At 48.1% G+C, this 12,657-nt stretch overlaps 1 protein-coding gene across 1 annotated transcript in view; it reads left to right on the forward strand.

Annotated features, from left to right (window-relative positions):
- The window catches only part of GPC3 (glypican 3), a gene marked incomplete at both ends in the record, with an annotated part of 149,630 nt that overhangs the window by 87,336 nt on the left and 49,637 nt on the right, over nt 1–12,657 (forward strand). The window contains 2 exons of the mRNA XM_080352559.1: nt 3,923–4,056; nt 6,520–6,645. Of these exons, the coding sequence (XP_080208685.1) occupies nt 3,923–4,056; nt 6,520–6,645 (260 nt within the window). The remainder of the gene's footprint in view (nt 1–3,922; nt 4,057–6,519; nt 6,646–12,657) is intronic.

Consider the following 12,657-nt stretch of genomic DNA (forward strand, 5'->3'; position numbering starts at 1 on the left):
CCGGTGCTGCGAGCGATGCCGGGCTGGGGGTGCCCGTGGGGGCTTTGCCCCCCATCAGCGGCACCGAGGCACAGCTGCTGACGGTGCATTGCTTCCATGCAGCTGCAAACAGGTTCCCAGCAGTTCTCCGACACCTCTTGCTTTAAATTAACAGGGAAGCATTAGAGTGGGCTGATAGCGCTACTCCATTAGCTTTGTCCCCGTGCTCCTCTGAAATCAATGTTCCCTCTAAAGCAGAGCGATTATGTGCTGTGCGGCTCCCCAGAGTGTCGGGAACCAGCTGTTTCCCCATCCGGCACGGGGACTGTCAGCAGCTGGTGGGTCCCGGAGAGCTGTGGGTTCCCCAAGGAGCTGTGCCCTACCAGTGGGCATGGGCTCGCCCTATGGCTGGAGTAAAGAAATGGGGTGGTGGGTAGTAATCGGCAAAGTGTTCCCCTCGTGGCCTGGGTCATGCACGCATGGAAGAGGCTAATGGAATTGGGTAATTAGTGAGTTTGTTAATGAGCTGGGGCAGGAAAATTTAGCTTCAGCTCTTAAAGTATTGGTTGCTCTGGGGGCTTGTAAACGTTCAGGGCTTGGGGAAGGTTTTGCTTGCCTTGTGTCCACTCGAGGCAGTTTTTCAGAGGACTGGCAGATTCTCTTAAAAAGGAACAAAAAACCCACACTGCCATTTGATTTACTTATTCATTTTTTTCGTGGCCTCAAGTTCCAAACTTCAGCCTGCTCTGGGACTGTGTGTGACATGAAAAAGAGACTGCACGGCTCTTGCACTTAATATACTTTAGGTAAGGACTCATGTATATTTATGATCCCATGGACAGCATGCACAGCCTGAGGTGAAGAGCCAGCGGTTCCACTCTGTTGATTCGCTTTGAATTGCACATTTGTGGTTGTGTGGAGGGAGGGAGCCACGTATTACCGCTATTGCTTGATACTAGTTTAGCACACATGATTAGATGTGCTGCTTTCCTTTTGCTCTTGGTCTTGCAGGCATCCCACCTTGCTGGGGACCTGGGTGCTCTTGCCAAAGCAAGCGGTGCCTATAGAGCTGAAGCATCTCACTTTCTGCCCCCGAGGTCTAAGGCTTTTGTTGTCCCTTCTCTAACTGCCCTACAGTGCTATTTTTCTGGACTTACTAAGATTTGGAGTTTGCTTTAAAGTAGTTGTGGTCAGGATGAGACTGGGAAACTGGATTAATTTGTTCCTGAGCTTGCGGCGGCGACTCAGAAAGGGGGAAAGATTGAAACACGATTTCTGAGCTGTTGTCCTAGGACCGCTTGTGGCCCACAGACTTTGGCAGATGGCTTGTGAAATCCCTCCCTCCCTCTAAAAAAGTGTACACGATGCCGCCCCTGCAAATGAGCAGGCAATCTGTTACTTCTACATTCTCTCACTTCATTTAAAGTTCAAGTCTCAGCCAGGTTTTTTGACGAAAAAGTGACATTCATTTCACCGTGACTCTGCAAGATGGGCTTCAGGTTCTTTTTTTTTGCAGAAAAGGTTAATCGGTCCTTGAATAAATAAATAAGTAAAAATTTGGATGCGCTGCTCAGACTTCCCAGCTTGTATCCATGAAGACTTCATCTGCTGTCCCGTGTCAGGGCTAGCATGATCCTGTTCGTGCTTCCGTCCCTCTCAGGAGCCTGTGGTACCCAGGTGCCGAGTGGGGCTGCGAGGACGTGGCTGAGCTGCAGGACCTGGGAGCAGAGGGCCTGTGGTACTTCAGTGCCCTGGTCTGCTCGGCCGCTTTGCTGTTTGAAGTGACGTTGTTCACACTGTGTCTCAGGCCAGCCCCTCGCATTCAGCGTTTCTCAGTACCTTGGGGAAAAAAGCCTTGATCCTGGCCTTGCTCTTCTCTCTGTGTTCAATAGGCTTTGCCAGCTGAAAGACAGGCTTTGGAAAGGGAAGGGGGGGCTTTTCACAGAGGTGGGAGAATCAAAGAGAGTCATTGCAAGTGGCAGCTTAAAATATCCAACCTTTTCCTGTTTCTCTTCTCCGCTTTACATGCCCCTGCAGAGCGTGGGTGCAGCGGTGCTGCTTCTGTGTCGTCTCTTATTCTGTGCCCTCTGTCCTTTCACGTTTGCACACCTTGTGTTTCCCCAAGGTGGTTTCGTGGCAGGTCTCATCTCTGGACTCCCCGTGGGCTCGGAGGGCGTCTTTGGGGGTCAGATCTGCAAACCCCGGTGCATCCTCATGCCCTCCTCCCAGTCTGCCTGTTGCACGGGATGTGCAGACCCGTTCTGCAGCGCTGGGGTCTCAGGTGTCCCAAATGCCCTTGTCCAGTTCTCCTGCTGCCCTGTAGTTTCCTTCTAGTCCCGCCTGCCTGCATTGCGGGATTACCTGACAATTTTATGGGAGAGCAATGGGTGCTAAAGGAAAAGCCAAAAGGCAAAGAAAACAGCCCAAAAGATGGTGTTCATTTTTCTTACTCCCTCATTTTTTTAAGCCTGCCACATGATTTAGGGAAGGCAGTAGGGCTGATAGATTCTTCTGCAAGTCTTGGGTTTGGCAAGGCCGAGAGGAAACACAGCCAAGGGAGGCCAACAGGAGAAAAAACAACAGGTAAGATGCTGCAGAAGCTGCTCCCCCAGCAGCTGCAGGTAGAGCTGCTTCAGCAGAAGCAGCCACAGGTGCAGAAGGGGCTGGTGGCAGCATCTCTTCCCACCATGCTGTGAACCAGAACTGGCAGTGCCCCGGCTCCCGGGAGGTTTCTCATTGACTCTTCATTGTTTGCCTGAGCAAACAAACCATGCTGCTCTTGATAATGAAAAAGGTGACATTACTAATTTATTTGCCCACCCAAATGCAGGATGTAATAGAACAGAATTAATCTCTTCTCTTTACACATCAGATGCTTGTAGCTTTGGGCAATGAGTGTGCTTTTAGCCCCCAGTGTGCGGCTAACTTGGGGTTTAGCTGGCTGCCTTGGTTTGTGTGGCATGTAGATAAATGAGGTTCTGTGAGGAACAGGCATTTTATGAGTATGTGGCTGGGTGAGGCTCCAGGGAAGAGGGGTCAGTGTTAGCCACAGTGCCTTCGTGGTCCAGCAATTGGCCAAGACCCCTTCACAACCCAGCATGGACAGGTCCTGCAGAATAGCATGGGAAGGTCAAAAGGTGGGTTTCCCAGTGGCACCAGTGCCTTGGGGGAACAGTTGTCCATTGGTGGTCTCCCAGAGAAGGAGATGGCTGCACATCTGCAGAGGTGGCCGCAGCACTGCTGGCTGAATCTTGGGACATTGGCTGCACAGGGGAGCTTTAATGAGGCATTTTGGATTCCTTCCCTTGCTGCTGCAGCCGGTTACCGAATCATCTGTGTGCTAATGAGCTAATTTGTGTCATTAATAGAGCCCTGTTAATCAAGACCTCCCAGAGTATGACTGGGCTGCAGCCATAATGCTTGCTTTATTTTAGGTCCTGATTTTTTTAATTAGTAATGATGTGTGTGATGCTCATCCCTGGGCACCTGCAGTGCAGTCCATGTGGATGCCAGGCTGCCTCGAGATGCAGAACTGCCATCTCAGGATTTACTTTTGGAGGGGAGATGTTTGCTAGAAGTCTGGCTAGAGTGGTGGAGAGTAGCATCCTGAGGTGCCACGGCTTTCACCAGGGGCTGGAGAACATCTTGAACATGAGTCTAACCTGGCACAAGGAGCTCTGCTGGTCACGTCTGCAGCTCTGGGGTTTTGACAATCACAGGGGCACTGTGATGCCTGAAAATCTTGCCTGACATTTCCTGCTTTCTCTCCCACACATGGGCTATTTGTACAAGAGTGGGGTTGTGTCCTTAGGGCAGCGGTTTGTTTTCAGGCACTTGCAAGAGCTATGGGAGAGATGGGGATGACAGGATGACTGACCAGCTCTTTTCCTGCAGTATTTCTTGTCCCAGCGTTTCCTCATGCTGCTGTGTTTGTGTTTTCCAGATCAGCCGGTTGTGTGGCCACGCTCAGCAGAGGCAATATCGATCAGCTAATTACCCCGAAGATCTTTTCATTGACAAGAAAGTCCTGAAGGTGGCTCGCATCGAGCAAGAAGAAACCCTGTCGAGCAGGAGGAGGTGAGAGTGCCCAGGCTGAGCGTGGTGCCCGAGGGATGGGCTGCAGGAGTGGTCACTGTATGGATGGCCCTATAGAAGCAGATGGAAGAGCTTCTTATTTCCCTTACCCATAAACCTGCAGCTGGTTTTAACTCTGAATATCAGAGCTTCTCTATGGCTGGCTTTTCATTTATTTATTTATTTTTACTTGTAAAACTTTCTCCTGCTTTTCATGTTTGTTCTGCCTTTTTTGCAACGCACCAGGCACCCAGATTCATACACGAAACACCACGCCTGGATTTCATGGGCACTGCTATAGTCCCCAATATATTCACAGGTGTAGTTATAGGTAGAAATGGTGGCTCTAGCCTGAAACATTGTGCGTAACACTGTATGTGTAAGTTAGGGGGACTCATTTCACTTTCTTTTTGTGCAGTCTTTTACAGTAGCTCAGGAATGTTAACAGCCTTTTACTGAATATTTTTGAAGTGAAGCAGGTGCCTCCACTGCTGTTACTGCCCCCTGTGCTTTACACAGAGACTGTGTAAATAGAAGCTGTAATTCAGTGGACTCACACTGGTGTGTTGGGGAGAAGCATCTCCTCTGTGGATCTGAAAGCTCATCCAGAGGCGTGCTGTGCTTTTACTGCTATCTTGAATAAGAGAAAAAGCCCTTGGAAGAGAAACAGGAAAACTTGGCAATTTCGGGAACTGGGGATAGATTAAGTTGGGTGGATTTCTCTTTAAATAGTAACAGAGACGCATTCTTGATAGAGTTCCCATGAGATATAGCACCAGGGCTTGCATTCCTCCGTTGTCTCGACATGTCGGAGGGTCACGCATCCCTTGCTCTGATGGAGATGTCCTTCGAGGACTGTGAAGTCTAATGAAATCTTCTGCGATTAATTACGTGAGCTCATACCTGCAGATATGGAGGAATTTCTCACTTCCCTTCCCCTCCTGGCCTGGAGGAGAGCTCAGCTCCCCAGGAAGGTTTTCTTTAGCATAAGGCTTGTCCTGCTCAAGGTTTGGTGTAAATGAAGACCCAGGTCTTGCTTCATTTTCATTTTCAAAACGGTGTTGGGTGGAGCTCCTGCCCCACTGTAAGCCCAGTGCAGGAGGTGGTTCATGCGGGTGGCGAATGCTTGAATCATCCCTCCAATTTGTGCAGGGGGGTTGTGGGCTGAACTCCCACCCTTTGGAGTGGCTTTGACTCCTCAGCCAAAGGTTTATTGGGATGAACAGTGATGGGTGGGCTGGTGCTTGCCATATCCCATCAGGCTGCATTGTGGTGAGTAGGGTGGGACCTGGGTGGCCCTCTCTCTGCCTCCATGGGCTGCGTCTGGAGCAGAAACAGGCTCCTCGTTAGCAAAAAGGCAGCTGCAGTCAGGCTGCCTGCGCTGGAGCTGGGCGTCTTCTCCTTGTTTCGCCTGCCCCCAGCTGGCAGTTGTGGGCTTTCGTCCACGAAATCCTCAAGCAAATAGAAGCGAAGAGGGATGGAGGGAGCTGCGCACCCCCTCTGCACCCCAGCCTGCCCAATCTCGCTGTGTCTGACAGCAGGCTGCTGGGGCAGCTCCCCACAGCTGGCAGGGCACGGCAGTCGTGTCCCACCACTACGGGCACCAAGACAATGCCCCTAGGAGTGCTGGAGGTGCTGATACCTCCTCAGCCCTCCCGGGGAGAAAGAAGACCAAGAAACAGCCCCTTGCCGAAGGGGGATATGCACTGAACCCAGGTCAAGAGACTGTGAGGCTAAGGCTTGCTTCCTCCCGTCCCTGCTCTTGTACATTGTGCCATTTACTGAATTAAATCTGCCAGTGTTTCCCAATGACAGCTGCTGAGTGCCTCTGAGAGGACAGACCTGGGCTGGAGGAACGGGCACATCCTGCTCCCATAGCCTCTGTCCCCTTTCTGCTGGCTATCAGTCTCTGGTGTGAGTTCCTGGGTTCAGCCCATGTCCTGGTACCTCTGTATCGCTGCCAAAGGGGACCTGCCAGGGACAGAAGTCCTTGGTTCTGGGAAGGGAGGGTGCATGGTGTACGTACAGCCTGATTCACATCCGCTCTGCCTGGTGCTTCTGCAGCTCCTCCTACGTAACCTATCCCTTTGAATGCAGACTGTGACCCCATGGCCAGCCCAGCATATACCTTGAAATAGTGTGGTTTTGACAGTGCAGCATGAAAACAAGCGTTACCCATCTTTATAGGCTTTGGTGTGCTGTATGGGTGGGCTGAGGTCCTGCTGCCCCAGCATCCCTCCTGTCACAGGCAGTTTTGCCCTAGGAAGCATGGATTCAGCCCTTGACTGAATAAAATCAAGGGATGATGCAAAATGCTACCTGAGGTCAGAAATAAGTCTGATGCTTCATAGTTTGTTTGCACCCACCTGGTTTCTTGTGTTTGTTTGACTACCTTCACTGGTTAAAAAGTACCAACCCAGTCGTCTTCTTTTAACTGAGCACTATCTTTTTCCCCTTTTCTTCCAGGGAACTCATTACGAAGCTGAAGTCTTATAGTGGTTTTTACAGCAGCTTGCCAGAGTACATCTGCAACCACAGCTCCACTGTTCAGAACAACAGTCTTTGCTGGAACGGACAAGAAATCATGGAGAGGTGAATCATGTTTCCCTTCCCCCTTTTGTTGACCAGACGCAGTAGTGGTCTGTGTATGGGACATTGTTCATTCCCTTCAGAAACATTTGCAGAACCTGCTGCTGTAGCTCAGAGGGATGTGCGAAGTTTGCGCAGTGGGGAGAAGGGGTCATGCGCTGCCCTCCGCTGAGTTTGCTGCATTCTGCTGTGAAAACCCTGCAGCCCTGACTGGCTTTGCTTGGGGTAGGCTGGTAGTGGTGAGCCAAGAGGAGATCAGCGGGAGCCCACCGCAGCCGTGCTCCCATGGGAAGGGGCATCGTGGTGCTAGGGGTGGCTCTAGTGGAGCAGCAGTGGGGACATCTGCCGCCACGCACCGGGGGGCAGCACAGCAGTGGCTGCTGTCTCCTACCCCATCCATGCAGTGACAAGGATGACAGCCTTGGTGGGCTTCTCCTTGGCCGTGGCTCTGTGCTAGAGGAGATCAGGACCACTGAGCTCTGGGGATGCCACTGCTGCCATCTGAGCGTGTTCCCTCAGCCGAGCCCTGGCTGTCCTCTGTGGATGGAGCCCGTCACACCAGGGTCCAGCTCATGCCCTGGCTGCTTTTCCCTGCGCCACTTGCCACTTCTGAGGATGTCCTGGTGGTAACTGTGAGGTTCATGAAGACAAACAAGTACAGGATTAATAATGTAAAGGAGAAGGAAGTGTTAATAGAAATGGAGATTTTTTTTTTTAATCTTTCAAAAATTGCCCCTCAGGAATGTTAAAGAATGTGGAAATAGAACTTGGAAGTATTTTTTATAATTATACATAAATCTCCTCTAATCACCCTTCTTTGCAAAGCATCCTTTGCTGTTAAGTAGTTTGCATAAGGGAAGAAATAGAAATAAAATCAGGAAGTGGTGAAATGTTGAGGGATTAATTATGACTTCTTGATCAGTAACCTCAGGTAGTAATTAGCCTGTACTTGCAATACTGACCCACAATGCTGAAGGGACCAAAATAGCATCAAACTATGTTTTGAAAAAATTTGCTCAAGCATCTCAGATCACATGCTTAATAATAGGTACCTAATTTGCCTGAAGAAAAATGTGTCCTCTATCTGTACCTATTTCTGGAAAATATTGAGTTTTCATGCCTAAGTAAGAACAACAATTGAGGGAAAAAAAAGGTGATTTCAATATAATCTCACTGATTGTTATTTAAAACTGCCTTGAAACAATCCAGTAAACACTGCAGCTTTGCAGGGGAGGACCTGGGGTGAGGAAATCTGAACAACCCTGCAATGGCAGGGTGTTTAGGAGGGAGAGCAAAAGGGCGTACAAAATGGAAATAGCTGTTGCCCCTTAAATACATCAACCCACTTTGTGTTTTTAGCATCTCTACCTGTAACGCTTCCCAGGGTGACCCTCTCCTCTCCATAGGCTGCAAAAAGGTGTTGTGTGTGGTGGAGCTTCTGACAATAAAATACAGGGAGAACTCAGCTAAATAAAGCTGAACTAAAATAACAGTCCAGGGTGCTTTTCTTCCAGGATCCATTTGTAAAATCTGTTTCAAATGGAAGCAAAGAAATTATCAAATTTGTCCAAAAAGTCGATTGTGTTGTTTCACATGAAACCAAAACTGACTGCTTCATATGCTTGGACTTCCCAGCATGGCATCTCTTTCAGAGAGTCTGTGAGGATTCCTGAAAATCAGGAGCATTTAAGGTACTGTTTCTTGAGTACTCTAAAGCACCAGTGTCATTATTCAATGTTTTCCCCAAGAGGGAGCCAAGCAGCTGTTCACTGCTTAGGAGCTCTTTCCCAAGCTACTCTGAGAATGTGTATTTTGTACTCGAGTGTTTCTGGCACGGCTGCCGCAATTCTCCTCCCAGACTGATGTGCACTTTTTTGTCATCAAACTCCAGCTTGCCACTTATTGCAAGAAACCTGGCATTTTTTAATATCTCATATTAATTTCAGGATGCTGACCAGGTAGTTGTCCCATGTCTGTAACAGCTGCCAGAAAGACAGGTCTGATTTTCTAGCTTTTGTGCATGTAAAATATATTTCACATCTTAATGTTTCCTTCTTGTTTTGTTGGATCTTGGCTTTTGCAAATCAGATCTTCCTGGCTGAAAGTTCGGCAGGAGGGGACGCTCATGCCTTGCACTTAACCTGCTGCGTGTGGTTGCTGTAGCTGGATATGTTTCACCTCGGGGCAGGATTGAGTTGCCTGAGCGTGGGCACCATGTGCAACCTGAGACACTTTTGGGTTTCTGGGACATCCACAGGGAGATCTAAGACCAGCCAGGTCCCTGTGGAGTGGTTGTTGGGGCTCAGGGGAGACATCTTGCGCTTCCTATCCCACCCTAGGGATAGGTTAGAAAGCACCTGCCAAAGCTGCCGAAAGCTTTGTAGAATCATGTGAAGACCAGAGGGATGGTTGTGTGTATGCTGTGTTTCCACACATTTCCATGTCTGGTTCTGCAGATGATGGATAAAGCTGTTTGGGCATTGCTACATATCAGTGAGCCTGGCCTGAACACCCTTATGGGCCTGTCTGAGTTCCTAGAGCCTGTGGCTATTTACCTCTCACATCTTTAAAGCAGTACCTGAGTGTTAATTAAGTGCTGATGAATCAGCATCACTCATCCTGCTTTGTGTATTCTAGTATTTTTCATATGTTTCATCCTTCATTTTCTTTAACTGAGTCTTACTTGGTGGCCCTTTGTCCATCTCATTTACTTCTCCAGGTTGGACCATCTAATGGCAAGAATTCATCCTCCTTCCTGAGGTTTGATCTGCGGGTTAGGAGTTTGATCACCACCCCTTATGTGGGTTTAGGACATGCTGCCTTGAAATAATGGCTTGCAAACAGTGCCAACTATACAGGGAAGGTTGATTTTTCTGGTCACACAGAGTACTGCCTGTGTCTTGTGCTGTGCTGTTGCCGTGTGAAGAACATCAGCCAAAGTGGGAATTAGAAATAAAAAGCAACACATTACTGCTTTTCACACTTTTCAAAGTGTGCAAAAAGATATCATGCTTTTATGGGACACCACAGAGATTCACAGCAAAAGCCACATGCGGCACATTCCACAGCTTGCAAAGATCTTATGGAGGGTCACAGCGTGTGGCTGTTCATGGTAGCTGGGGACCGGACCTGCTGGATCTCCCCCCTGTCTCTGTGCATCCCTGCACACCTCTTTGCAGCTTTCCTGGGCTCAATTAATTGACAGGCACTTCCCTGAGATAGCAGAGGGCTGGACATGTAGACAGGGTGGGTGTGCAACAGCTTGAACCTTCCCAAGCGAAGGTTGCCATCATGCTTTTCCTTGCCTCTGTTTGTCTTCATGCCCCATCCTCTGACCTGCCCTCACACTGGTGGTGTTGGATGGTGAAAGATGATGTCCAGCCTCTCTTATTCTTATCTCCATCCAATGTAGAGAAAAACCAAAGGGTGATTCTTATCACTGAAGTCCTGACTGGATAATTGGCTCATTTAAAGACTTCAGCTTAAGTCAAGTGGGTGTTGAGATATCGAACTCATCTCAGTTTATATGGGAGTTAGGCACCTGAATCTCAAAGGTGATTTGAGCCTTATACATAGTATCAGGGTTTTGCAGCATTTAATACTAAAAGCCTATTAAAATCTAGATACTCAGTGTTTAATAATCTGCTTACATGAATATATTCCTTTCAAGCTGTTCTGAATAGAATGACAGCATTTGCCTGCTGCAAAACTTGTAAGCACATTAAATATTACTGTTAGATACTGCAATTTCCAGATTTCTCAAGACAAACTTTTACATTAATCTAAATAACCCACATAACTCTTGTTCTCTTTATACCAATTCCAAATTAATATATTTTTAGCACCTTGCCAGATTCTTTTCTTCAAGATAGAAGTCTCAGATTTCTCTGCTGTTGCCAATGTACTGTGGTTTGTTTTAATCATGCAAACCATAAACAATGAAAGCACAATTGGAAGCAAGAGAGAAAACCGAGATTCTGTAATTGGAACAAAGGAAATTCCATGCCAGCAATAACCCTTTAGTTCATGAAGGGTTTGGTTATTTCTGGCAGTGCTGCAAAATATCTGATACAATGGAGTCCCCAAAGAGGGAGGCTGTATAACTTTTCAAGCACATGAAACACAGCTTTGTAGCAAATGTAAGCCATAATCAAAGTATAGTAGGCAAATTCAGTGGGGTTTTGACTGGCCATAATTGTTTCCAGAGTATTTCAGAAATGAAGATCATGAATCTTCCTCTATTAAGCCAGCTGCTTGGTCTTGGGTTTAGCCAGTTTTTCCATCATATATTTGTCTTGAACTTTACTGAGCTGAAGGAAGAATGGAGGGAGACTTCAGCTTGCCCTTTCATGCTACAAACTCCCATTGGTTTGCCATCAATATCAGTTTTTGCTGTTCCTTCTTAAAATCCCACCTCCCAGAACCAGGATTACCTGAGACTTCGTGTTTATAACCAAACTAACATCTGCAGGACGCTTCCTGGCTGTACCGTGTTGCGTAGGGTGGTTGGGAAGAGGCCAGGAACTGATGCAGCAGTTTCTCAGATGGCTCCCAGAGTAGCGAGACCAGGCTGCAAGGTGGTGATATTTGGAAATCCGGCAGAAAATGACTCCTTTTTATTTAAATGAGAGCTCCCCACTGAGAGTGGTGTGTTCTCCTGGTTGCTTTTGAAAAAGCTTGCTCAGAGCTGCTGGCGATGTAAATTGACTGTGGCATTTTGAGCTCTGCGATGACTTTAGGCGCTCAATGCATTCAAGCAACTGAGTGCACTTTGCAAGCCAGGAAGGCACCCGAGAGCCAACCCCCCCCACCTCTCTCCTGCCACTCGCACCCCCATATAACAGGTGTCTGCATATGGTCCCCGAATGGTGGGACCATGCACCCCCTATGGAACAGGAGAGGTCAGTGGACCTGCACTTGTCTGGCCTGCAACCCACACCCAGCCTGTGTCTGGGCTGGGGTAATTGGTATGGTTGACCAGGTATCTCTGGACAGTCTCTCTTCAGAGAGGAAACTATCAGGAAAAGAAGTTATTGCGTCGTCTTGAAGGCTTATGGGCTCATTCAGGAGTTATTTCTTGTCTACAGGGCATGATGAGTGGGTTGGAAGCAGCTCTTCCAGCCTTTTGGCTCCTACCGCTCGCATTGCTGATGTGGCACTAAGTTTGTCCCACTAAACTAAGAGGCATCAGGGCCAGAAAGAGTAAAATGTTGGCATCACCACTGCACCCACCTTTACTGACCCGTAAAAACCACCTGGAGATAAGGCTTCGGTTCCTGCCAGGGCTGTGGGGGAGAAACTTTTCTGTCTCTCCTTTTTCATATCTTTTTGCCTCCTGTGTGGTGAGGACTCGGCGTTACCAGCCCATATGGCCTGCAGTGAGTCACGTATTGAAACGCAGAACAGCTTCAGGGGATTGCGGGTGCTGGAAATGCCACTCTCTCCAGCTCCGTTATTAAGTCCTGTGCAGTGAAACCTCTTCTCCTGTGTTGTAGTCCTGTCTTGTATCAGACTGTGTTATATTCGTCCCCCATCAACTCCCTCAAGCACGTATGATTCAGAGAACAGAGATAGTAGAGGAAGAGCCGGCAAGGGATACTGTGCTGTTTGAATTGTGGAGCTGCCTTTGAATAAATACTTTGTGACTGGAAAGCAAGCAGAAATTAATTGTTATTTGAATGACAAACTTGCTTTCCTTTTTTCTAAAGGGTGTAATTCTTTATGTTTGACTTACAGGATCACTTTCTCTGAATCACGCATCAGGCATTGCAATAACTCATCTCTAAGCCTAGTGTGGCCAAGTAGGATGAACAGACATTTTACATTCATTGCCATTTGTTTAAATTGCATTTGTCATCTTGCCGTCCTTGCTCTGAAATGCAAGCCTGGAAAGAGCTGCATTTGGACTGCAATGACCAAACATTCACAGAAGACATTTGTGGATGGTGGAGTGGAAAGGAGGGGAAAATCCCTTAATTTGACTGCATGCTCTGTCATTTATGGCTGGTGGATGAG

Source organism: Nesoenas mayeri, assembly GCF_963082525.1.
Source record: "Nesoenas mayeri genome assembly, chromosome: 13".
In the NCBI taxonomy this organism is placed as follows: Eukaryota; Metazoa; Chordata; class Aves; order Columbiformes; family Columbidae; genus Nesoenas; species Nesoenas mayeri.